The sequence below is a fragment of the Acipenser ruthenus genome, chromosome 7 (genome assembly GCF_902713425.1).
Source record: "Acipenser ruthenus chromosome 7, fAciRut3.2 maternal haplotype, whole genome shotgun sequence".
Classification (NCBI taxonomy): domain Eukaryota; kingdom Metazoa; phylum Chordata; class Actinopteri; order Acipenseriformes; family Acipenseridae; genus Acipenser; species Acipenser ruthenus.
In genome coordinates, this window is record NC_081195.1 from 57,110,350 (window position 1) to 57,137,554 (window position 27,205).

The 27,205-nt window shown below is 37.2% G+C and overlaps 1 protein-coding gene across 8 annotated transcripts in view; it reads right to left on the reverse strand.

The window, feature by feature from the left end:
* LOC117414616 (protein piccolo) overlaps positions 1-27,205 on the reverse strand; it is a 111,543-nt gene that overhangs the window by 83,369 nt on the left and 969 nt on the right. For all 8 annotated transcript variants that reach the window (XM_059027361.1, XM_059027359.1, XM_059027363.1 and 5 more), the window contains exons 2-3: positions 21,879-22,914; positions 19,154-20,509 (exon numbers count right to left, since the gene is read on the reverse strand). In XM_059027361.1, coding sequence (XP_058883344.1) covers positions 19,154-20,509; positions 21,879-22,718 — 2,196 coding nt within the window. In that variant the 5' untranslated portion in view covers positions 22,719-22,914. The remainder of the gene's footprint in view (positions 1-19,153; positions 20,510-21,878; positions 22,915-27,205) is intronic.

Consider the following 27,205-nt stretch of genomic DNA (forward strand, 5'->3'; position numbering starts at 1 on the left):
TTAACCGATAAAACCCGATAAAAGACCCCGATACAAAAAAAATGAAATCGGTGGATAGCTTATAAATATCGGAAAACACCGGAAAAACTGTGAAATTGGTTAATCAATTCACGTTGACTTTACCCTTTTCCCATTAAAAAATAAAACCTACTACAAAAATAATAATAAATACATTTCCTGGTGCTACTGGGCAATGTCCCGCCTTCCTGACTTGTATATATCATTGATTCGTTCTGAATACTTTAAACCCGCCCCGACTACTGAGTGACAGCACATTCCTACATTTCTATTGGAGAGTCCGCTTGTGAGATTTAAAACGAGATTACAATCAGGAATGGAACAGAAGCACTACTTATAATAAATATGTTCAATAGATATAACAAGTAAACAATTGATTCAGTAATTACTAATGCAATCTAACCAGGATCAAATTAACATTTTGGCAAAAGTGCCAAACAACCATGTGAATTTAATGTAACAACGTTTTCTCTGATACTGCAAGTATAATGGTTACCAAACAGGACTCCTGCTTAATTATTCAAAGTTTACTTGACATGAGTTTCTGCTCCTTCAGTTGCTCATATCACATAAACCATTTTATAAGTCTACATATGTTCAGTACTATAGAAACAAAATGTAATCGTACACAGACACGTCAACCCCTATACTGAGAAAATCAATTTCCAATTGTTCTGCTATTTCTTAACATATGACGTCTTTCTTTTTATTGTCTTTATAACCACTAACACTGGCATCATAAAGAACAGTATATTTTTCAACTTTAATAATTAAATTCTCATTGATGTCCATTTCTCTTTTATTTCTGTGGTAATTTCTGCGTGAACGAGACAGTGACACTCTGACAGCCTCTCATTTGACTCTCTCTGAGTAATGACGTGTTGTGTACAGAAACTTAGAAGGTTCGTGCAGACAAACCGTCAGTTTGAGACAACAAGGCAATTATATCTGCAGTAAGGGGGGAGTTTGCGTAGCTGGTACAGGAACATAGAATGGTAATGTACACCTCTTCATGGTGACCCCCCCCCCCCCTCCCCAAAATGAAATAATACGCCTGGTCAGTTTTATTGGATTTACCGCTGTATCATGTATAAAGGGTTTCACAGCCTCGCAAACAATAACAAGCTTATGCACAAACTGCACGGCCGTGAGACTCTCAAAATAGTGAAAAACCGTGAGTTTGAACTTTGAGACTTGACATCCATGAGTACACTTCACTTTGACCTGTGCCTTAATATGGCTGCCATATTGTGGTTTATTGTGGGACTTCTTGGTATCTGTATGATAAAGACCTATTGCTTTGCTGTTAGGTTAAACTGTAAACAACTGTATTTGATGATTCCCTGGGTCAAGTTCAGTCATGGGTATTGACCCCAGTGAGTAACAATATGTTTCATAACCATAACGGTTATTTACAAATGTTATCAATGTTGCACAGAACTCAGCTTCATTTTTTATAAAAAATATGTTTTTAACAACATTTTTTTATTTTGTTAAACATATTATTACAAATAAAGTACAAGTTAGGGTCTCAAATTAACACAGGTCATATTTCATAGTTCAAATAAAATACATTAAAATGTTTGTTGAACAAGTTAGAGGATACTGTCAGAGAGCACACTCGCTCACAAGTGTACTTGCTTTCTATTAGCCACTGCAGTTTCTGAATAAGTAACTGACAGACAGCAATCAGCACCTGATTACCAAAATCCCCTTTGTGTGATCGTCTAATCACTGTTTGGATGTCAGTCTATTTAATTACTGGTTGGTTTAACATATACAGAATGTTATTTACATTTAAAATAAAAGGAGCCAGCAGAGATTCTAGATGCATATGTCATAACATTTTAAATGTGTATCACCAGTAACTTTACGCAGTAATATTTAAAGACTTCCACTTTATTATTTTATCTTTTTGTCAGATTACATCAATACATTATCCTCAAGCTACTACTAATAATCTACAAAACTGTATTCAGTACTAACATATTGGATTCAGTTCAAAATACAGTAAACCATGTCACTTTTTTCCACCATGCACATTTACTGTAGTTGATCTCAACATTGGTACTGGTGAAAGCAGTCTTTTATCTGTTACAAAATAAGTTGTTTTTTTTTTTCTTGCGCAGTAAAACTTGTCCAATTGCTATCATATTTGGCTACAACATAGTATCAAAGAAGGAGTTGTCTTAAAAACATTCTGCAAGATTCCTATATAGAATATTCTTATATAGGAATGCGAAGAATGTTGGTGTTATGACTCTTAATTATAAGAATTGTAATAGAAAATAACATACAATGTTAAAAAATGCCAGATAATTACAGAAAATGCAGCACTGTAACTGCTACTTAAACTCAACAGATACTGCATGTGTTGCTAGTTAAAACACAATGAAATAATTTACCATAGCTATATATATATACATATATACATATATATACATATATATACACATATATGTATAGAGAAAATACGGACTGGAGAGGAGGGCTATAGTGGAAAATTATTATAAAACAGTGACAGTGACGTTTTAATCACCATTTTAGTAGTTTGTTTTGTAATTCATTTTCTGTTAACTCACAGAAGCGATGTTCAGCCATTTTCTCTTCTTCAAAGGGACTTAAGGTATTTCTTTGATAGTATCACACAATGGGGAATAAACAACAGCTTTTCTGTCTGTCCCTAGCGTTTCTGTACATTTTGCACATATTTAAGTGTTTGTTCAACTTGACTTTTTGACATTTTGGCTTATTCAGCTGTGATGTAACTTAGTTTGGACTTCCTTAAGGACAAGTCATTAACTATCAGAATTGGGAATTTGGATACATCTGTGCATACAGTGGATATAGGTCATGCTGATATACTTTTTATGGTACTGTGAACTCAAATTTTGTATTAACAGCCTTGCTTGGGCATTAATTATTATTATTTGTTTATTTAGCAGAAGCCTTTATCCACGGCAACTTAGAGACTAGGGTGTGTGAACTATTATTATTATTATTATTATTATTATTTATTTCTTAGCAGACGCCCTTATCCAGGGCGACATACAATTACATTATTTTTTACATATTATTTTTACATACAATTGCCCATTTATACAGTTGGTTTTTTTTTTTCTAAAGCAATCTAGGTAAAGTACCTTGCTCAAGGGTACAGCAGCAGTGTCCCCACCGGGGATTGAACCCACAACCCTCTGGTCAAGAGCCCAGAGCCCTAACCACTACTCCACACTGCTGCCCCTATGCATCGGCTGCAGAGTCACTTACAACAACGTCTCACCCAAAAGACAGAGCACAAGGAGGTTAAGTGACTTGCTCAAGGTCACACAGTGAGTCAGTAAGTGAGCCGGGATTTGAAATGGGGACCTCCTGGTTACAAGCCCTTTTCTTTAACTACAGGACCACACAGCCTGCTATTGTCCAATATATGTTTGTTTACATTTATGACAATACCACACTAACCATGTGTTATATTAAGGCAACACATACACTGCAGACCAGCCATTATTCCCCAGACTTTGTTTTTCCTTACATTTTGAGGCCACGTGTGATAATACATTGGGAAACCATCTCTTTTGTGTTGCTGTACATTTGCATATCTAATTGGACTGACTTCCCTTGATGACGTCAAAGTCCCACTGCTGGTGATCAGAATTTATAATGCGCCATTGGGAGTTGTATTGTTTTATAACAATGCAACAATGCACTTTATACTATAAATTATTGGTAAAAACAGGACAGTGGAACCTTTAAGACATAGTTTTTATAAATTGTGTCTTAAGTTTAATAGAATCAAACCTCTCAACTGTTTTAAATAAGGGTGTCATGTTTATTCTTGTGTTTCAAAACACTCACTAACCTTGAGAATGTGTTCATCAACCTTTAAAAAATGTCTTACATTAACATGTTTAATTAAAACTGGGGTTCTATTTTTAAGTTCTATTAAAACAGAGACAAACATTTTTCTCTAGAGGCCTGACTGTAGCTGGATAGCAACCAGTTTCCCAGCAGGTGCCTTCAGCAGCAGCTGTTGCCAAAATGCAGTGTTTTAAATAGCCTGCACTCTTACTATGACTAAATCCATCAGGTTGCATGACAATAGAGATTCTTGACCATTTAATTTATAGTAGAGTGCTGGCTTCCAAAATACATACAGCACTAAAGAATAAACAGTCTAGTCTGCAAATTTGAAAAATTAGTGTTGTAAGCAGACTTTCTAAAGGCAATGCAACTGTGTGTGGAAGCCCTGGTTATTTTGACTACTGTTTAATGTAAGGAGTCAAGTGAAAACTATACTTTTGCAATCAGCATCCTATTTGTCAAATGCAGAAATTAATCATGAAAGACACACACACAGTTTTTTTTTTTAAGTATCAATATTACATATACTGTCAATATGTTCAATTCGAACTCCACCTAAAGTATCTCTCTAATTTGCAAAAAATCTATTTTCTATTATTTTGTTGCATATAATTGTATTTTGATACCTTGCATTTCTGTCTTGACTTTTAAACAGAGAAGTGAAATCCAGCCTGAACACATCTTACAGAAAAATGCAAATTGTATTAAATAACATTGTACAATATCTATTAAAAGCAATGTAGATCATTTACAAGTTAGCCTCTGTTAGCGAAGACCCCCTGTTGGCAGTTATTTGGGCTCATGTGGATCTCTGCAAATATGCAACTAGGCTTGAGTTATGTGTTGTGCATGCAGCAGTACTAAATAATGTAGTTATTAAAAAGCATGTTATCTTATTTGCTTTTTTTTAATGGGAATGGTTGCTTCTGATGAATAACTATTAAAATGATATATTTCAAATAAATTTCCACACTACATAACCGATCTCGAGAACTGTACTCAAAAACGGTTTAATTATTCCAGCTCAGTGTCCACACTAAAGTACCATTTCATGTTTAGTCAGGCTTAATATGACATTATCCCACCATGCACTGTATTTTATGTTTACAACCTGGCAAGTATGGAGCCCGTGCCAACGTAAAAGCAAGCACTTCTTAGCATGAAAGTGCTTAGCCTTGATTTTGTCATCTGATCCCGTCGCTCCGTGATCCACCATTTTACAACAAGCCTCAGAAACTGTATATGGTATGCAGTATTGAGTCATTCTCAACCCATTCAGGCGCCTGAGTACTGTATTTGTAATGTCCATGCGCCAAAACATATCAGAAAGCATTTGGGGATATTGGAGGATACACAAAAAATGTATTTCGGCATGACAGCATCCACACTTCTGACAAACCGTACTACCTGATGCAACCTAATTTAGAACCGGACTCGAGACTACCACCCGAGGTGGCCTCGAGTCAGTTTCTCGAGTACGGTATTAAACACTGCGTAGTGTAGACGCTAACTGTGTTTAGCACTTTTAAGCTGGTTTAAAGCTTGTTTTTAAACATTAAAGGCATAGTGTGGACAGGGCCTAAGAGAGAGAAAATGTCCCAAACTGTTTTTCTTTTTTACTTCACATCTATCCCTATTAAATTAGTTTACTTGGTGCTCTGCTACTTTCAGCACTTTTTTTAATACTGACTTGCATGGAACCAGAGTGCCTGTTGGCGCCTTCTAGCATCAAAACAGCTTAGCTATAAACTGCTTTGACAGCACCAGGTAACATCACTGCAGCTTTCTTCATTTCAACAGATATTTATAGCATCAATACGCCAGAGTTGAAACTCTTGAAGGAGATAACAGTTAGTAGCCAGGGAAAAATATATGCTGATTTCCCAACTAGAAAATAAGGCTTGAGTATTTTCATCTTACAGAAACTGACTTACATTTTCAGACCAAACTAGAACAAACAAAAAGCCTCCCCTGGGGCATAATCTAAGGGGAATGTCATGTCAGATCAAATAGTTTGTAATCATGAAGTAAAATGGAAATGTAAAAAAAGATCTGTACCATTTATGCTAAAATGGTGTGGCAGTGAAAAGGTATTTTCTACTGTACACCACCTGTAATGCAACACTGTTGAGAGAATCACAGAATACAGCAGTATACCAACTACATGGACTGTATGAAAGAGAATTCTGTTGTTAAAACCATGTGGCACTGAAATGGTTAATGTTTACTGGACACCACCTGCAATGATATTGAGAGAATCATACAATACAGTGGTCTACCAACCATATATAACCATGGGCTGTATGTATAAAGTATGTTGGTATCATGGGGTTTGGGGACGAAATTGCAACATTGTTATTTGTATTTAACTTACATGTGACGTATAAACCGTCTTTTTTGTCGCCGTAATAGGGTGCGAAGGAATACTAAACAGCAATATGGAGGTTCATCATACACCCGCTTGCTTTATTAGCATATCTTACGTAACGTCAAATTGAGGTAAGTGATGGACCATTTTCATATTCAAGTACAACTTAGTGTCCATGAGTTTTCAAAAGCCAATTCCTCAATATGGCAGCCGTATTAGTTCAAGTGCTTCCCACCTTTGAAAGCACCATGACAACTAAAAAATATAAGCAGGCCACAGACCGACCTTTGAGACTGAATGTGATACTGCAGAATGGACATAAAATTACCTTGTCAAATGTGTAAAAACAACATCCAATATCACCCAAATTGAGCTTGAATTGGCTATGTAACTTAAACAGAATTATTTTAATTAGCTGAAAAAAATCCAGTGATCAGATTGGACAGCAAATTTACCAAGGGTATCTCAGCACAGTCATAGAGTTGCAAACTTAGTAATTGCTTGGAAATACAGCATTTAACTAAACATCAGAAATCTGATCATTGTAAGTTTTTCTTACCAACATAATTAGGTATCAAGGAAATCTGGTTCATGATACTAATATATATGTAATAAGCTTAAGTTACAATTTCTGTCATCACAATTTAAAACAAGCTTTTTTAACATGTGGCTCATTTCTGAAGACAAAAAAAAATCAGTCAGAAGGCCATACAGTAGCTAAAAGCTGTGTTTAATTTTTCAAAAGTTTCTTTAAAAGTTGCCATGTCACAGTAGTACACAAAAAGGTAGAATTATAACCTGCCAGTAGTGCCCTTATTCGTTTTTAAACAATTGAATTGGCCAAGTGTTTCCACAGACCAGGAATGAGTTTTTGGCAACATCCTACTGTAAAAGTGAACAGCATGGAACCAACTAATACCTTGTTTCCACCTGACAGGCCGCACAGGATACCCTAACAGTGTGTGTCTGTATCCATCACAATCGCTGAGATTACTCACGCGGAAAGTGCTCAATTCACAATGCTGGATACAAGCTCTGCACTCAGAGATTTTTAATAAAATTAAACTGTTTTGCTTTGTTAACTTAGTTTCCAAAAAATGTTTACATAAACCTATTCTGTTGTGTACAGAATAGTATAGATACCAGAAGGATACTTTGCTGCTTATATTGATGTGTTTATAACTCGATTTTAAATCAGTAAAGCATGTTAAACGTCGAATTCCCCCAAAAATATAAGTTTGACTGAAATAAATTTACATAGGATAAATGTTTGTAAAACCACTCTGTATTTTTTATTTTCTTACCAAAAATAAAAATTTAGAAATCATCTCTAGTTTGTGCAGTTTTTATACTTGCTGTCTGTCCCGTCTCTGTTCCGCTCTGAATGGCTAAGGGTTGCTGTCAGTAATCTCAGTGGTCCCTTAGCAGGCTGCTGGAGTTTCACTGTCATTTAATCTTGTTCTGACAGATCATGTTGACTGAAGCAGCACTAGAATGCTCTCATTCGTTTAAATGACTGTCAATCACCAAGACCTGAACTGACTGTGCACTTTCATTTGCCAGCTACAGCGCCTGTCATTCAAAGCTCCTACTTTGAAATTAGCAAGTTAAGATGTAGGTAAGCTTTTTCTATAGGTATACTGTGACAGTTACTAGTCTGATTTGAAAATGGGCCGCAAGAGGAAAACACTTAATAAGTATTGTGCACAATACCTTGACCGAGGGCTGAAGTCTATGCGGCAGGACGAAGCGGGCCCATCTGCCTTGCTTTCCAAAGACTCTTGTCTCTTTTCTACTGTACAACGCGCTGGGGCCACACCGAACCCGCACTGTGCTGTTAAGGAGAGCCTGGGTTGTTTTTTACAAGGTATAGCTCCGCTCTGACCCAACGTTATTTCAATTAGAATGTTGGTAACCATGGTTTTGTTGCATGTTAAATATAATAAAAGTTTTTTTTTTAAATGAGACGTTTCTCAGTGGCATAAAAAGTCTGTTTTTTTTAAAGCATTTCCACCTGTTTCACCTGTTCTCAGCCTGGATTGAAAAATAAAGATTGAAAAAAAACGGCAAATTCTTTCTAAAATAAACATCGATATTAATCATTGATTTGGCAAAAAAATCTAAATCAAACAGTAGCAAGCCTATTTATAACCTATGATTATGAAGGCTGTTTTATAAAAGCATTATGGCCTTCAGGGGTTGTGTGATGTGCAGATATCAGTGACTAGTCGTCAGATGCCCTTCTCCTGTACATTGTTATATCTCTCAGCACATCTCACCACCCTTTCGTGCCATTATGCTAGAGTGTTGATTATTGTTATGGCTATAAATTTGAATGGTATCACTTACAGTAGTTGGACTGTTAATACTTTACCATTAAGAATAATTGACAAATAAAAAGACAACACATTTTGAGAAAACATAATTCTGATGAAATAATTGTATTGTCCAGGCCTGAGAATGACTGTTGTCATAGCAATGAAGAAGACCCCTTTTTTCTTCTTCTTCTTATTTATTATTTATTTCTTAGCAGATGCCCTTATCCAGGGCGACTTACAATCGTAAGCAAATACATTTCAAGTATTACTTTCTCCCTCTCTCTCTCTCTAAGGAAAGGATTATGAGTTTGACTGGAATGCTGGTTTACTGTTGTTAATAAATGCAAAAATATAATCTTCCTTCTAGAAAAGGATGATCCTGTAACATTCCCTTTCACCCCACATTGCAGTAGGATTTACACCCTTCACTTCAACATGACTGGTTATGGTTTGTTTGTATAGCTTTCATTCATTGCACTAGATAATTGTATTTCAAGTCATCGCCTTTGAAGTGTAAAATAAAAGACCGCTTTTATATCTGTAACCTTTCCCCTTAAGCTACAGAATGTCATTCTTAGAACAACCACAATGAACAGGCAGCAGCTCTCCAATGATTAAAAAGTCAATTTGGAAACAAATCATAAGGGATCATAAGGATGGAAAAGATTACTTTGTGAAGCTTTGGTGTCATTTGCCAGTAAATACTGAAATACCTGAATTTCTTGAGGCCATGTACTGGAAAACCACTGGGACCTGAATAGCCTGCCAAATCCTGCGTGTGAGGCGTCTGTGGACAAACTGAGGTCTGGAGCTGCTATGAAATCAGGGTAGAGAAGAGTGTTCTTAGTTGTGTAATGGCTTGCACTGCGGGTTGCGAGGTTGGAGATATCAGGAGAAAGTCACCCAGTAAGTCCAGGACAAAGGGGATGTGGCAAGTGTTTAACAGAATCCAGCAGAGTGCTTCCGTCGAATATCTTGGAGCTGCTGCGACATCCGAAAGTTAATTAAGTTGAAAAGTAGAATGAGTCTTGCCAGAAAATCCCAAATAAATGTCTCTAAGAGGGGTGAGTGGGCATGACTTTAAAGGCGTCTGTGATGTCTACTTTTGCTAGCCGTGCCCCGTGCCCTGCTATTTTTATGCATTTGATGGCATCTGAGAGAGTAGTGTACTGCAGTGAAAACTGGTCGTGAGGGATAAGTGAGTTGATGCTGCTGGTGGATTGGCCGCGAGGAGCTGATAAATCGAACAGCAACCGGACAGTCTTTGAAAAGCAGCTGGTTTTGCACTGGAACCGGTGCTTGCCTGGGGCTCTTTCGCTTTGGTAGGGAGAACGCCGAGCCATGGCTTGGTTGTGATGGCAGAGGATATGATACGAGCCTGGGCGTGATGTTGATTGCTGGAGATAGCTGCCCAGGCTGTATATCCTCAGATTCGATTGAAGAAAGATCAGAATCCATTGTGGTAATTCTTCAGAGATGTTATTCTGGTATAGGAGATGCTATTTCCGCTTATTTAAATTATAAATAGCTCAGCCGGTCAAAAGGCAAGGAGATAAACAAATGCAAGACAGTCCAGAAGTAAGAGTCATGCTTATATAGGTGAATATAGATTGACAGATATGATAGCCAAAGACAAGCTCCCATTCTGCCCACCTGAGACTGACGTATTGGCGGGGCGTAAGCTCGGGAGTCAGGTTTCAAGACTGAGCTCGGGGGCGGAGGCGGAACCTTACTACCCAGAACTATGTGAGGCTGGCCTCATCCGGACTATGCGGGAGGACTGGATTGAGGTAGGAAATGGAGATCGTAGTGAGTGAGGGGCCCTCTCCGACACCCCCCGAATTTTTCCTGAAGGCTGACATTAAAAAGCAAACTCAAACACAAGGACCCCGACAGACACAACTTGAACTCATGAGTTTCTCACACTAGACTTTAAGCTTATTACACAATCCAGTATGTTTTTTAGACTGTTGTCAAGGAAAATAATACAAGTTGTTTTAATATCAAATAAGCCCCATTGTATTTATACTTTAACTTATGCCATGTGAGTTTCAGTTTCTGTGCCAGATTTTTAAACTTTATGTCCCCCTTACAAAGTTGTTTAAAAATTATTATTCTATTTTTCTAAAAGGAGAAGAAAACTTTTCATATCATAAAACAGGATACACACCAAAAAAAATCATTAACATTTTCTTGAAAAAAAAGAAGAAACCTTTTAAAGCTCTTGACAAAGACAGATAACATGACTGGTTACTTCAGTGCATTAGATAATACTGCCATTACTTTCTGTACTTCAGGCAGAATACCTAATGGACAGACTTGCTGCCGGGCAGGTAACTTCTATCTAAATCCATTTTATGTTCCAAATTGCTTCGTCATTTAGTTTGGTTAAAACACCACAAAGACTGAAATGTTGTTTTAAAAAAAAGAAAAAACACACACAAAGTACCCAGCAGATGGCTATATTGTTCCCCTTCCCCTCAGTTTTAAGTAATCTTTGGTTATCTCACAAAAGAAAACATCTGCTGATAAAGAGAACAGTGAACAGTGATGCAATCATGTCCCTGCTGGCAGTAGACTGTAAGAAAGGGGGTTGTATTTTAGAAGATGACCAGTTAAGCATCAACCTTTACAGTCAACAATATGGCCACCATATAGCCAAGGCCTCCAGAAAATGCATCTGCACACTCCTCCACAGTTTTGTATTTCAGTGTGTCAGAGTATCAGCACAGCATTCATTTCACGTGGTTGGTTAATATTCACTAACATCTGAAGGAAATATTTTCAGCCATTTTAGAGCAATGACAAGAAAACAAAGATGGTAACCAGCAAGAAACCTTCTTTATTACGCTTAGTGTAATTAACATAAACACAGAAAATAAGAATTCTGCCATGTTTGGTATTTCCTTTGACTGATTGTGTACACAAACATGTTTTGAGTAAATATGACCGATGCAGCCACATTCACAGGAGGGTTAGTCAGTATGCCTTTATGTGAATCGTACTTATTCATTCATTATACATAAAAAATTAGAAGTTTTTGTAATATTGATATGTAATGCTTATAAATGCTTAAAAAATTGGTGGAAACGTTTAATCAGAGTATAATCAATTGATCTAAACAGTTCTAAATACCATCACAGTTTAGATATGCTAAGGCAATGTGTGTATTAATAATCAAATGTCTAACAATGCATGGTGTCTCTTTAGTGTATGTACGCCTTTAAAAATATTAATTCCAGGGAGGATAATATTTTAAAGACAGCAGTGTTAGATCAATTGTATAGACCCATGTTTGTCAAGTTAAACATTATATTAACAACATCAATCATGTTGAAAAGGCATATTTCACAGATTGCATACCAGAGTTAATATTTATACTCCAGGACTTAGATTGTGCAGGTGTTCAAATAAAATTCCATAATGTTACACTATAACATAATCTATTGTAATAATTTGTGCTAAGCACTCATACTGTTTAAATGCCAGCCAGCAGCCTTGCCCTCAGAGGTTTTTTTAACTAGGCCCTGGGCGCAGATAATCATGAATATATGTATATATATATATATATATATATATATATATATACATATATATATACACACACACACACACACACACACACACACACACATACAGTAGATGCCGCTTATTAGCAATCCTGATATAACTTTTGGTTATTATCAACATTGTTCTGGGAACCAATCGTGTCCCATAGACTTTAATGCTAACAGATTCCGGATATTAACAACGGCATACTGCTTAATGACAACTTTTTCAAACGTTTCCATGGTTACAGAATGAGGGGGAATGCAAAATGGGCACGCATTTCAGCTTCCCTGTACACATCATAACGTACTGAATTCACCCCTGTATTATTAAAATTTCAGATAGCCTACACAGTATTTAGTAGACGGGGATGCTCTGTACATTTATATCCGCTGATTGTTTATGTGTAGACCTAATGGCTTCTAAACGTGTAGCCCTCTATAACCGATAAAGTTCGGATTCTGGAGGATCTACGTGAACCTGGAGCAAAGCAAGTGCACGTAGCTGAAAAGTTTGGCATTTCAAAATCTGCCGTTTGCCACATTCTAAAGATGAATGACAACATTATGAAGGAGTATGAAAACAGCACAAACCAAGGCCGTAAGCATCAACGCGACGGAAAGGAAGCAGAAGTTGGCGATGCTTTATGGCTCTGGTACTGTCAGAAACTAGCGCAAAGTGCTCACATCTCCAGACCCGTTCTGAAACAGAAAGCAACTCAGCTAGCAATAGAGCGGGGAAAGGAGTTCAATCCATCAGATGGGTGGCTCAATTGTTGGAAAACCCGACACAACGTGGTTCAACGTAAAGAACACGACAAGAAATAAAATGCTGACCTTGCAGCGGCTGTCAAATGAATAACAAACACCTTACCTCGGATTTTACACGAGTTCCAGCCATGTAACATATTTAATGCAGTCGAAACTCGGTTTGAGGGGGGAAGTGTTTACAGGGCGGAAAAAAAGCCATGGACCGCATTACATTATTATTATTATTTTTATTATATTATTTATTTCTTAGCAGACGCCCTTATCCAGGGCGACTTACAATTGTTACAAGATATCACATTATTTTTTACATACAATTACCCATTTTTTTTACTGGATCAATTTAGGTAAAGTACCTTGCTCAAGGGTACAGCAGCAGTGTGCCCCACCTGGGATTGAACCCATGACCCTCTGGTCAGGAGTCCAGATCCCTAACCACTACTCCACACTACTTGATGTGCTGTACAAATGTGGATGGGACAGAGAAGCGCCCTCCTTTCATGATCGGAAAAAGTAAAAGCCTTAACTGTCTTCCAAAAGATCGTTCACACCTTCCTGTGATCTACAGGAATTCTGGAAATGCCTGGATGACAAGTTCACTGTTTATAGAGTGGCTGAAGAATTGGAATAGGAAGCCAATGCTATAACACCATCACATATGCCTTTTAAGTGACAACTGCCCAGCTCATCCACGCAACATTGAACTGTCTCACATTGTGTTGCAGTTTTTTCCATTGAACACAACCTCTGTTATGCAACCGATGGACATGGGGGGGTCATTAAAAACATAAAAGGCCACTACCGCTCTTGTCTCAATGCACGCATTATTGCCTGTCTGAATACTGACCCACAGCATTTTTCTTTTTTCAAATTTGAAATATATATATATGTAGTTTTCAGTAATACAAAGAAAATGGGGAGAGAAAGGATATTCCACGAAGGTGCATGGAGTACCGTAGAACGTTTCATATCTCACCATCACATAACTGCCTTGACCAATTAACGGCAACTACCTCCCCCCATACCAGAAACTGGAAAATCCCATCACTGTGCAATATCGTGCATTTGTGTACATAAAAAAAGCTTGTGTACAGCAACCACAATGGCTACAAAAAGAATGCGTGTTCTTTTAAAATACAACAAAAAGATAGAAATACTCTCAAGACGTGAAAAGGGAGAAACTGGGTAAAATAGGCAAAAGTACTACAATGGATATTAAGAAGGTAGAGCCAAATCTAAAAAGGTTTGTGGGATCAACAGAATCATAATGCAAACCAAAAATGCTTGACTCGATTCCCTATAGAACGTCACAGTCTATTGGAGTACTTTTTAAAAGGTTTGTTATGCTGAGGAGTCTTTGTGGTCACTGCCTTTATCAGCTGCTCGCATGAAAGATCACACAAACCACACAATTACATTAGGGTACTAAACACAATTAAAAAATATGATTGTGATAATATTCTGAGATACAAGACTTAAGTGAAATATCTATTTATCTAGTAATAAGCCTGTAAAATGGCACAATACCCCATACCATACACATATCAACCACTGTTTGATCATTTATTCCTGGACTGAACTCTTGTCTCCTGAAAGTTCAGAACAATTATTCAATGTTAGACCATCATTCTTTAACTGGTTTCAGTAAAACAACAAAGATGTATTCATCTCTCTAGCAAGAGGAATGTATTACTGTACCTGTGGGGCTTCATACTCAAACTGCAATTTTCTCATACGCTAGAAAACTGGGTTAAGTTTGTTCATGGTTTGGTAAAACCTTAATTTGCAACCAGAAGACTGTGGGTCCCAAGAGAGTAAACATTCTAGCCTATCCTTACATGAAAACCTGAATGTATTCTCCCAGGAGACTGCACAGCTTGACACATGCTGAGGTCAGTTATACATGTGTTGGTGAAAATGTTGTCAAGATTGTCCTTTCCAACATTCCTTTATTGCAATCCAGCTGGCAATGCAGCAATGATTTCCTATGTAAATGCTTAAATATGAGATGATGGAAAAATAGATAAAGACTGTGATAATGGAGGAAATATGCATCTCAGAGGTTTAAAGCTTTTGGTTGACTAAGATAAACTGCTCCGTGTAATAATGCCTTTATGCTGCTTGAAGATTATTAAATCCTATTAGGACACAAAGATTAATGTATTTTACACACGTAATGGTATTTTAAGACAGATCATTACCAAGGCAAAATACAATTTAATTTTTAATGCAGTTATGCATGAATAGGTACACAAAGTAAACACTTTGCTAAATAATAAAGACATTGTATAATTTCACTGTAAGGCGAATGCACAGTATTTTCTCATGCCAGGCTGCAAAGGTCAGCCTTTTATAGCTACTTTAAAATATCAACGTTAGCTCGAAAGAAGTACGTTGTCCATGGTACTTGTTGATGGACAACCAAGCGTGCAGTAAGATATGCCGTGTGTTATTGCTTACGTAAAATATAGGGTGCGGTGGTGTAATGTTTTACAGTCTTAGGAATCCAGAAAGTATGCCAAATACAGTAACTGATTTAACTGAGCTCTGCTCACTTTACCTATCAATAAAAAGAGAGTATTTTTCAGGAGTTATCTGTCCAAATATATTCTTATTTCCTGAATTCTCATTGGAAGTGAAAGGGATTCTTTGTCTAGTTATTGTGATTATTTGTGTAAAACTGAGAATAAAGGACTAGACATTTATAGACATTGTTTGTAGACAGCCATGACGCTGGCTGAAAAGTGAAATACCAAAACTGTAACTGCAAGGATTACATGACATAAAGCGAGTCCAAAACCGTGCCGACATCACCGTGAAGGACATCACCATTTACCAATCTAGTTATGATGGAGCTGTGTGGGAACAGTGAAAAAAAACTATAGTCTTCTGCAATCAGAAAATCTGTGGTGAACCCCACTCTGACTGTGTCGTGTGTCCGAGTTCCTGGTAAGTGACGCTTTTGTGAACTTCGGAGAGTCTTCTGGGAATTGAATTGTAATTCGGCACGGTGATGTCGTTGCGCTGTTATGTGCAGTCGCTGTAATGGTCGGTGCGGTGATGTCGTTGCGCTGTTATGTGCAGTCGCTGTAAAGGTCGGTGCGGTGATGTCATTGTGCTGTTATGTGCAGTCGCTGTAAAGGTCGGTGCGGTGATGTCGTTGCGCTGTTATGTGCAGTCGCTGTAATGGTCGGTGCGGTGACACTGAATTTCCAAACCACATTTAAAATGTATGATATTGTTCACAAGCAAATCATAAATGTTTTAACGTGATGTCTGTTTATTTATTTATTTATTTATTTATTTGGTAGCCAAATGGGGCAGGCTGCACTGGCGGTTCTTAAACACAACCTAAAAACTCTGTGTAAACCCAGTTTAAGAAAGCTGCACTATATCAGGTGTCGTGCAAGGCCAAATTGGAACTCTGACAGAAACATTTAAATATACTGCACCTTTACAAATTTTAATATTAAAATAGGTCATTTGAATTTCTCTCTCAAAGAAAATAACATGTAAATCCAAATTGGGTGGGACTTATTTTTATTTGTGCATGTAAACCAAGCCATTGTCTACCAGTGGCTGGTACAAAGGGAGTAAGGAAGTAATCAGGAAACAGCAGGTTAAACATCTAAAATCTATAGTGTAGTACTTGAAAAATCTGCATATACCCAACTAAAGTTATGTGTCATATAACACTGGTGAAGGCATAAGCTAAAAAGGCTGTTTACTTGACATAGGTTCATAGTTCATAGGTTCATAGTTCATAGTTTTAAATCCCTAATATAAATGAAAGCAGCAGCATGATAAACATTGAACGCCTTTTAATTTTTTTAATTTTTTAATTTTGTATAGTGGTTATGTCATCTTATGTCTGGAAATTTAATTCAATATTACCATAGCTTACGGAAATAATGTGGGGCATAAAGAAAGTGTCATAAATATAATGATTCTATTCAATCTGATATTCAGGAGTGTGAATATCCCCCTTGTCCCCTCTCTTGCTGTTATCACCTTCAATTTTCCCAATGTTTATCTCATGATACAGATAAATGTTGATGGTTCACAAGATAAGTGCTTCCATTCATGCTCTATGTTATGCAGGAAAGCTTGCAAAATATATAGCAGCATGTTATGTCTGCTATCTGGCAATAACTACACAGTAAGCACAAATATTAATATACTATTACTTTGATGCTATAATCATGTATTGTGTGTTGGTGCAGTGATTCTTTTATTTGTGGGATCTTGTGTAAAAAATGTAATGAAATAAAATGTCAGAGACAGATACAAAATACAATAACCAGAAGCAGCTCTAGGACTGCTGCTTTTCTAAAATTAAAAAACAAACAGCAGCAGAGGAACCCACGTCGAAGAAGAAGAAAAATAGCTTGAACAAGCTGTAAAATCTTTACAGCACGATATAAAATGATTCATTTGGTAGTTAGAAAAAGAGCATAAATTCAAATCAAGATATTCCAGCCATTGTTATATATTCCAAAATAAATGTTGAAAAAAATTATTTTACACTTTTTTGTCTTTTAGCATCAGTATTATAAGCACCAGTCTTTAACATACACAAAGTTACCAATGCACATAATATTAGCAACACCCCATCAACTGCATTGTGTCTGCCCATCAGAAACAGTGAAACAATAAATCATCAGTGGTTTCAAAGAAGCTCTTAGATTTCCATATGAAAATCATTTCTCAGGTTGGACCATTTTCACAGAGCACACCATTTATTGTCCCAATAACCTGCATATTGCAAAAGAGCCAGTCTGTTTTAAAAGGCTTGCTTAAAAACCACTTGCGTGTTAGCTTATGCTATGATGGCTTTTATAATATATGCAGCTTGATAGGAAAACTCTCTGGTCCATTAACCACCATCTAAACAATTACAGTTTCAGCTAATTATTCTTAAAAAATACTGCTCATGGTTTAATCTTTAGCTCAATTATGCAGTTATAAGTGTGACTTTATATTCTATCCTGATTAAAGCAAAATGCAAATATGTTCCATTTCCATGTCAGTGTTTATCGAAAGTATTATTCTCTACAATGCTGTTATCATTTTATAATGCATTTTTAAGCAAAATGTTCACAATTGAAGTGTTTCAAAAAAGAGTATTTAAGATGTTAGAACCAAATAATGAATACAATGGGAGTGGGGTATAATACACGTATAAAGACACAGTACATATCTATGTAATTTTAGGTCTAGAAATAGCTAATTCTAGCACAATTATTGTCTTAGTTTCTGTTCTTAGTTTTCTGATGTAAAAGCAGTACAACCAATAACTTGAAATGCTGATTAACCTTAGAACAGACTTCATTTTGTGACACTGTTCAATAATCACCTACTCTCCGATTCACTGAAACCAGGCATTCTAGAATCCACCAGATTTGGCTCTCTCTCCCCATTCATTTTCCTTTGTTGCAAATAGTTGCACAGCATATATCGCTAAAAAATGTCATGCTAATGAGGGGTATTCTTTTGTACAGCCTTGGCTTTTGCAGCTTTAAAGAAAAAGCTTCAAAATCTTAAAAAAGAAATTGTATAATCAGACAGTATAGAACCAAAGTTATAAATGTCCTGGAATATGCATGTACATCTGAAAAATCAGGTGATGCACTATGCCCTGCTATAATATTGTTATCTTTGTACATAACATAATGGTGGATAACTTACTTGAAAACAAAAATAACCTATTCTAGATATTCTCTATTTCACTGTTTTTAGTTTTAGCAAATGTAAAATTAATTTAAAAACTCCTCATTTAATGTTGTCCTCTATAAGTAAGATCTAAATAACACAATTCAATTGGTAACTATAAAACAATAACGTTGTTTTAAATTTTCTTTTAAGGAAATGGAAAGAAATAAAACAAAATGGATATATTCATATAGGTGGGGGCAATACACATGGTTAAAAAAAATCACTCCACCAGTCAATGTCAGGGAAAAATACACATCATAGACCATGAGCATCATTTCCATGATGGTTTGCATCCTTGGGTGGCGTACTATAACTCACTGGAAAACCCCCAAAATCTATGCCAATGACACAAGGTGTCCACAATACCATCCTTTGCACCTTGCCCACTATTGCTTCCTGCCAAGTTTTTTTGCTCTATGTAAATAAACTATTCAAGTGACTTTTGAACCACACTATAAGTAAAGATGGCTTAATTATGATAACACTGTGGGACAATATGCCATGCTAGTCAACATCCTTATCAGTTATGAATTATGATATATATGTTTTCTTACCTCTGTGAGGTGAGGCATTGGATTAAATCCACAAAGATTGCATACCACGTTCTTGCATTCTGTACAAGTGTTAAAGTTAGGTGGATCCTTAGAACTAATGTTGAGCTCAACTTTACAGAGTGGACAGTTTGATTTAGGAGGTGCAGGGGGAGCACTGCTTCCTGCCACGGTCTTAGTTGCCTCCACCGGAGGTTTAACTTCTTTTTCAGAAACAGATTTTTTCTCCTGACCAAAGGTAGGGGTTTTTCCAACAACTGGTTGCTCTGGCTTCTGTGCCACTGGAGGTTGTGTTTCCTTTTTGGCAGGAGGGAGCTTTGGAGAGGACTGAGCCGAACTGGCTTCCTTGGGTGGTTGTTGACGAGTCACAGGCTGAGAAGGAGGTTGCTGTTTAGCAACGGGAACAGGCTGTTCTTCTGGCTTATCTGCCATATTGATCAAATTAGATGCCTGACTGAAGAATGAAGATCCAAATCCAAATAGCTTGCCAGTTACAGTTTCTTGAGGAGTGGTAGGCTGTGGCTTAGGTGTCTCTGTTATACCGCCAATGTTTAAGCTGAACCGTCTTGACTGCTCTTGAGGTTTTGGGGGTTGCTGAATGGGTTGCACTTGTGCAGGCTGTGTAGGTTTGGCAGCAGTTGGTACTGGGGAACCTTTTGGTAGCTGCTGTTCAGATTTTGCTGGCTCCAGTACTGGTAAACCAGTTTTGGGGTCAGTTTTAGGAGTCACACCCTTAGCTGTTTCTTTCAGTTGTGTTTGCACTTGTTTTGTGGGGTCTCCAGATTTTTGACTTTTTGCTTCCAATGATTGCTCTGTGGGTTTTGGGCTGGATTTCTGCTGGGGCTGTAATTTTGGATCAGGTTGCATTTGTTTTACACCAGCTTGTGGAGGCTGTGAGGTTGGCTTAGTGGCATCTTGTACCTGTGTCGGCTGTTTTTGTTGTGTTGGAGGAGGGCCTTGGGGAACCTGTGAAGCTTGTTTGATGCCAGGAGCAGGAGAGGTAGACACAGTCTGATCTGGTGGTTTCTGCACCCCTGTTTGTTTCTGCTTACTATCCTCTTGTGGCCTTGCTGGGCCAGGCTTGGGAGTCAAATCTTTCTGCTGTGCTTGTTTCTGGCTCAAAGAATCACTCAAGGGTTCTTTAGGCTTTATGGGTGGAGAACTGGACACAGACTGCTGTTTGGTTAGTGGGGAAGGTTTTTTAGGCTCTGGTGCTTTGCTTGGTTCAGTCTTCTGAGGGGAGCCAGGGGTAACCTGCTGTTTGGGCTGCTGAGGTTGTGGCTTTGCCATGGGAGGTCCAGAGACATCCATGCCCATTGCTCTTTGCACTTGACAGTTCAGACACAACCACTCTTTCACCTGCAATAATTTTCCACAGCATTAGAGGCTGATAAAGAATCAAGGCATACTTGGCAAGCTCTCGTTCTGGTCTGTTAATATTTAACTTACTGTTCTGACATTATCTACCACAGATAACACACAAATGCATATTTGTTTCTTCTAGATAACAAAAATAACATATAACACTATAGACCAGGTTTAGAAACCTCTTTACGGTAAGCTACATTAACTGATATGGTCTTCTTTACAGTCTAACCATGTTTTAGATTTAGTATTTAGTGGGGTGAGAAGTATGAATTTAGTCTAGAATGCTTTTTTTCTTTTTTGAACTATATCATTTAGGTAATCTTTTAGTAGCTCCCACAAAAAGACCGGCTGCATTTCATGCTTAGTTGCAACCAAGACATAGCAACACAGGAGCTTGCTATTGTTGCCAAGGCTACAGCAAAATAGCAAAGTAGAAAATGGAGATCTGTAGCAATGCTAATTATTAGGCCTTTCACTGCAAATTTAACAATATCCATTCTAGTCCTAGTGGGGAATGTTGTTAGGATTTTATGAGAAGATTACCAATGTAATTAATTCAAATATGAAAGCTTTGCCAACATGATGACTTTCTCATCATACTAACAATCTCACTGTTTACTAAGTTACTGGTTAAAGTTAAAAGGACATTCTAACAGTAATTTGTTTACTGTATTAAAACAAAGAACAGTATTTCAGAAAGTCTATTTATACAGCAGAGAACACGATTCATTAAATCGGATAATAAATTCAAAAAGGACCCTTTGTAAATGAACTGAAACAGGTCCTTTGTGGTTGCTCTGAAAAAACTATGACCCAAATAATACAGATACTTTTCATCAGCATGCAGCTAAGTGGGAAGCAGGTGTTATATTAGATTCTGTCCAGAGAGTAGGTCTTTTAATTGAAGTTTGTGGGTTTACACCCCACTATACCAAATGTCTGTTACAGTAATGCATGTCTGGAACAAAATTAACAGTAACATTTTCTTTTGTTAAACTTTTATATTAACATTTTTGAATTTGGAAACCATATCTAATATGCAAGGCCTCTGCATTATTTGATGTATTAGTAAAAACTACAAATTGGGATCCACAAGTACAGTATTCCCAATGAGCGTGTGTTTTTTTTAAAGAAATGTGTACCTCAAAATATGAAATGTATAAAATAGTACTGGTAGTGTATGTACTTTCACCACGTGGGTTCCCTCCTTCATTTAAACTTTTATTAAAAAGCTTTTTGTAGTGGAGTTCTAAACTTAGACCATTTACAGTACTCTCACCCCTCTAGAGATGATCGAGTTCTAAGATTATATTTATTAGTTGATAAGTAAAAGAATGTATACAATGGAGGGACTTCTTACCTCTGTCATGTGGGGATTTGGATTGAATCCACACTGGCTACACACCACAATATGACACTGTGTGCAGGTGTTATAATTTGCCTTTTCTGGAGTGTGAAGAAGAAGCTCAGTTGTTGTACAAAGAGGACAAAGAGTTTTCTTATGGGCTGGTGTAGAACTGGAAGATGGGCCTTGTGATTGGCTAGAAAGGATTTCTTGTTTAGATGGGTCCTTTCGAGGATCTGGCTGCTGGAAGGGAGGTTTTGCAGGTCCTTGCTGTTGAGGTCCAAGCTTAACGGGGCCTTGTTGTTGCAGACCAGATTTGACAGGACTTTGCTGTTGAGGTCCATGGTTTGGAGGGCTTTGTTGTGGTCCAGGCTTAGCTGCCCCTTGTTGTGGAGGTCCAGTTTTAGCTGCCCCTTGTTGCTGAGGTCCTGGTTTAGCAGGCCCTTGTTGTGGAGGTCCAGTTTTAGCGGGCCCTTGTTGCGGAGGTCCAGTTTTAGCGGGCCCTTGTTGCGGAGGTCCAGTTTTAGCGGGCCCTTGTTGCGGAGGTCCAGTTTTAGTGGGCCCTTGTTGTGGAGGTCCAGTTTTAGCAGGCCCTTGTTGCTGAGGACCAGTTTTGGGAGGCCCCTGCTGCTGCGGATGTATAGGCCCTGCTTGTTGCTGAGGCCCAGGCCTTAAAGGCCCCTGTTGTTGCTGTGTAAGCTTTGGGGACCCTTGCTGCTGTGCTGCTTTAGTTGGCCCTGGTTGCTGTGACTGTGCTTTCTGCGTTTCCTCTGCATCCCCGAAAAAGCTGAATTTGTTCACTACAGAAGACATCGCACTGAGGGGGTTGCCCTCACTGAGGAAGCTGGGCATCATGGCTGCTTTTGGATCCTCTTTCACTTCAGGCCTTGATCGTGACTCTAGCAAGCTGATGGAGGAGGGGCTCCTTCCAGGTTTGGGCTTTTCTGTCTTAAAGACATTGGTTGTTTGGCTTTTAGTGATACCAGATGGACCCTGGTCTGGGGGTTTTCCGGGCTGCCTAGGCTGATGGGTTTCACCTACTTCTGGTTTCCTAAAAAAAAAAAAAAAAAAATGTAATCAAAATATGATTTACCATCTAGAAATACTGATGAAACTGTAACCAGAATGAAATAAAGCAATATTTGTAAGACACAGTTTAGTTTTAATATCACATTTGTATTAAGTGATATAAGTTTTAAGAGGATAGCAGGAAAAATATAGCAATACAGCATGAAACCAGTAGATATATTCTTAACTTTCCATTCACAAAAAAAATTATAAATAGTTTTGACTGAAAAAACGAAAATGTGGATTTTTAAAATCATATGAATTGTGCACAGAGAATATGATAACACTTACAAATCAGCATTTGTTCAAGAATATTGAACCAGGAATTCAGAAACAGTTCATTACTCCTTGAGTATGTAAAAAGATATATCTGCTTAAAACATGAAGTGCTGCACCATGCAGTACTTTGATCACAAATAAAATATGCATTAAGTAAAATGATGACCTTACGTTGTATAACATATATATTGTACCCCTTTATTGTGTTTTGGCAGAGGTTGCCACTCATAAATGTACTATTATAATTGTTTCATTCTGACATGTTATTGCCGGACATTTCCTAAATTGGGGACATGAACATACAGTATATTATTGAGAAATCTCAATGTCATATGGCTCATTATATACACACATATTATATATCAACACAATAGTGGAGTGAAAACTATACAGTATGTAATGTAAATTGTATTATTATGTACTAAAACTGCTGAAGAAAAGCACCTGTAAAACACTACTGTAACCCAAGTCACACAGTGAAACTATGGCTGGGACCAAATCAAAACTTTGACAACCCACTAATCGCACTTAACAAAACTGTATTTAACAGCGTTTTCTTTTTATGAGTAGAAGAAATAAGATACTTACAAAAAAATTATTAAATACAGTTTTGTTAAGTGCGATTAGCGGTTGTCAAAGTTTTGATTTGGTCCCAGCCTATGTTATTGCAACCCGTTTCAGCACCCTGGACAGGGAGTCAAGAATTAAAACGTGGTATTGATTATAGTGCCAACAGTGTTGTGAAATAATGTTCAGCGCTTGGTAGAGTTGTGGGGAATAATAGTGTCAATTTACATATTTAAAGAAAAAGTCATATCACGTTGTTCAAACGTTATCGTTATAGTCAAAATAGACACAAGAGGCATTGCAAGAATATTGTATAGTACAATTACATGAAGGAACAACAACAGGGGTTCTTCTGTGAGTTGAACAGGATTAAAATAAGTGAAGATTCTCTCAATGGGAAATTCTCACACTACATCGCTTACTGACTGACATCGCGTAAAAACTACTGGCAACTGTTCATACCAAAGCAGCTCGTGTCCGCATAATAAAATCAGTTTGGGACTAATTAAGAAACCATTTTTAACCAATCTGAACATAACGTAATATTGAGAATGCTTACAAACATTCGACACAGATTATATGTTCAACACATATAATGTGTTTGTATGTTACAAGACCAAACATAAAAATTGCTTATGCAAAAAAACATTTATAACCAAGGATTTTGAAAAACGGTTTACTTCAGTCATATTATTAGACTATTACTAATATGAAAATTATTCCAATTGCAATACACTGCGTTACAAATATTGATTAAGTGGAGATATGTTTTTATGACGTCCATGATGCCAATTTCGCAAATAGAAACGGCACATTTTGCTAACACCAAACTACAAATACAATAATAATAATATTAATAATAATAATAATAATAAAAATACATACATACATACATACATACATACATACATACATATTATTACACTATTAAGCAATAAGCAATCACTGTCGAGCCACGCTCTTCTGCATAAAAGGACCGTTACTGTAACAGTGGAATTATTTTTACAAAAATGTTTATAGGAATACATTTTCTTCCTTAGCAATATACGTTTACCATGCTGCAATCCATTCAAGAGATACTTCTTAGAACGCAACACAAAACGCCACTTAGAATGATTTGTATCTAGAAGAACTGTCTGCATAAAAAAATAATAATAATATAATGTCATGCCTCTCTATGGGAGGATCCTTTGCATTTCCAGGCTGTAGCCCTTGCGCCCTTGACATTACAGCTGCGATCTGTTTCTTCTCTTCCTCGCTCAGCTGGCTCAGATCCGCCTCCATTCCTGCAGGGATCTGGACAAAACCCCCCTTCCCATCCCTTACAACCCCTTCTGGTAGTCCGGCCAGCCCCCCTTCCACACCCTCCATGCTAGCTTCGTTCCCCATGATTGATTTCCCCTTTTCTATTTTCTCTAAAAACACGTTGTGTTTGTTCCTATGTTGACTTTATTTCTCAGGTCGCTCCTCCATCTTTGATTAGCCGCGTTCAACGTTTGTCTCAGTTGATCTATTGCATCCCTTCTGCTTTGCACAGAGGTTAGCGAGCTCTGAATCCAACCCTCTTCCCTCTTTCCCACCAACGCGCATGTTCCATTTGTGACAGGTGATCAGCACACATCAACGTTGAAATTGAATTTAAAGGGACACTACAGTGCTTGCGTGACAACATTTTTTTTTTGTATTACTGAAAACGAGAGTTAGTACAAACAAAAGTTATTATTATTTCCTCATTTTAATTATTTATATAAAATATAAAATGATATGGCAAATGGGTTTCAAGAGCAGTACTTCATGCTGACAATAGGAATTTTAAATACAAATAATGTGTGTGAATATATGTATAGTTGTACGTATCTTTACTGATAAATGCATACTTTTTATTATACTTTCTCCCAAATAAAAAAAAAAACAAAACAATGTATAACGTGTTTTTACTGGAAACAGCAGAGGGCATCTGATGTGGAGACTTCTAAGCCTATTTAGAACAGTATAGCTTTGTGATAATTAGTGAACGGGCATTCGCAGAGACCTCTGTTGGTGTAAGTGTATACTGCACGCAAGCTTAACAAAACACTATATATTTTAATTACAATAGTTATGCATGCTGGAGAAATTCAATTTCATTACAGTAATGACAGCAGGGTTAAACTCAAACCACATGAGACATCATTGTCTCTTAGATACTGTGAAGGGTTACTTCCATGAACAAAACAGGTGCTACAAAAAGTGGCGTCCCTCTACTTATTATTTATTTCTTAGCAGGCGCCTTTATCCAGGGCGACTTACAATTGTTACAAGATATCACATTATTTTTACATACAATTACATTTTACACATTTATACAGTTGGGTTTTTACTGGAGCAATCTAGGTAAAGTACCTTGCTCAAGACTACAGCAGCAGTGTCACCCACCAGTGATTGAACCCACAACCCTCCAGTCAAGAGTCCAGAGCCCTAACCACTAACCCAAGTAGCTGTCAACTATCCCAAGGCATCTTGTACATAGTATGTTTACCAGTGTACAGTATATTCTCATTTTAAGTATATGTAAAAAGCCCTTTTGGTAGGTAAATACTGTGGTTTCTGTGCATATTTTTTCTAACTCAATAGTAATCCATTATCCATAGTATATATAATATAAGCTCCACTTTCATTTTGTCCTTCATCCTACACATGTTTTAACTTTTAGTGTAAGTGTACCCTTGAGTCTTGTAAGTGATGGAAACAGACTCACAAACACACACATGCATACTGTAAAATACAAGTTAACTTTATTCTGATGAAAGAAAAATCTTTCCACCATCTAATATAGAAAATGTATTTTGTTATGGATGAACAGCATCCATAAATTAGAGATGTGGGTTACACTGACCTTAAACATCCAAGTTGACTTTAATTAACGGTATCCACACTAAGTAACATTACTACCTATGGTGTAACTAATTAAATACTAAATAAATAAAAAGGCGTAGATATACATATTAATATATTCAATTACTTTATTTGAGTGGAGGTACCTTTCCCATATTTCAGTCTGCAGTTTTGAGTGGAGGTATCTTTCCTATATTTCAGTCTGTGATGTTGATTGAAACATTTAAAGATGACTGATTTGATTGGGTAGGTTGTAACAATATGCATAGAGTGTTTTGTAACAGTTAATATCATTTTTATTTACCCAAACAATAGGACCAACCAATATAATTTTTACTCTATGAATGCTCTTGCATATTGTGAGTTTCCATTCAATTTCGCAATATTCCATTAAATAGATTTCTTGTTGTTATCTGCACAATTTGCTAGTACTTATTTGACTGCCATTTTGTCAAAAATCAAATAGCCCTTTGAATGCGGTGGCACGTTTTCACTGACAAATGACCAAATTGGTTTGATAGCCTCTCAGACGCACTGCACTGTCTTCTCAAGCG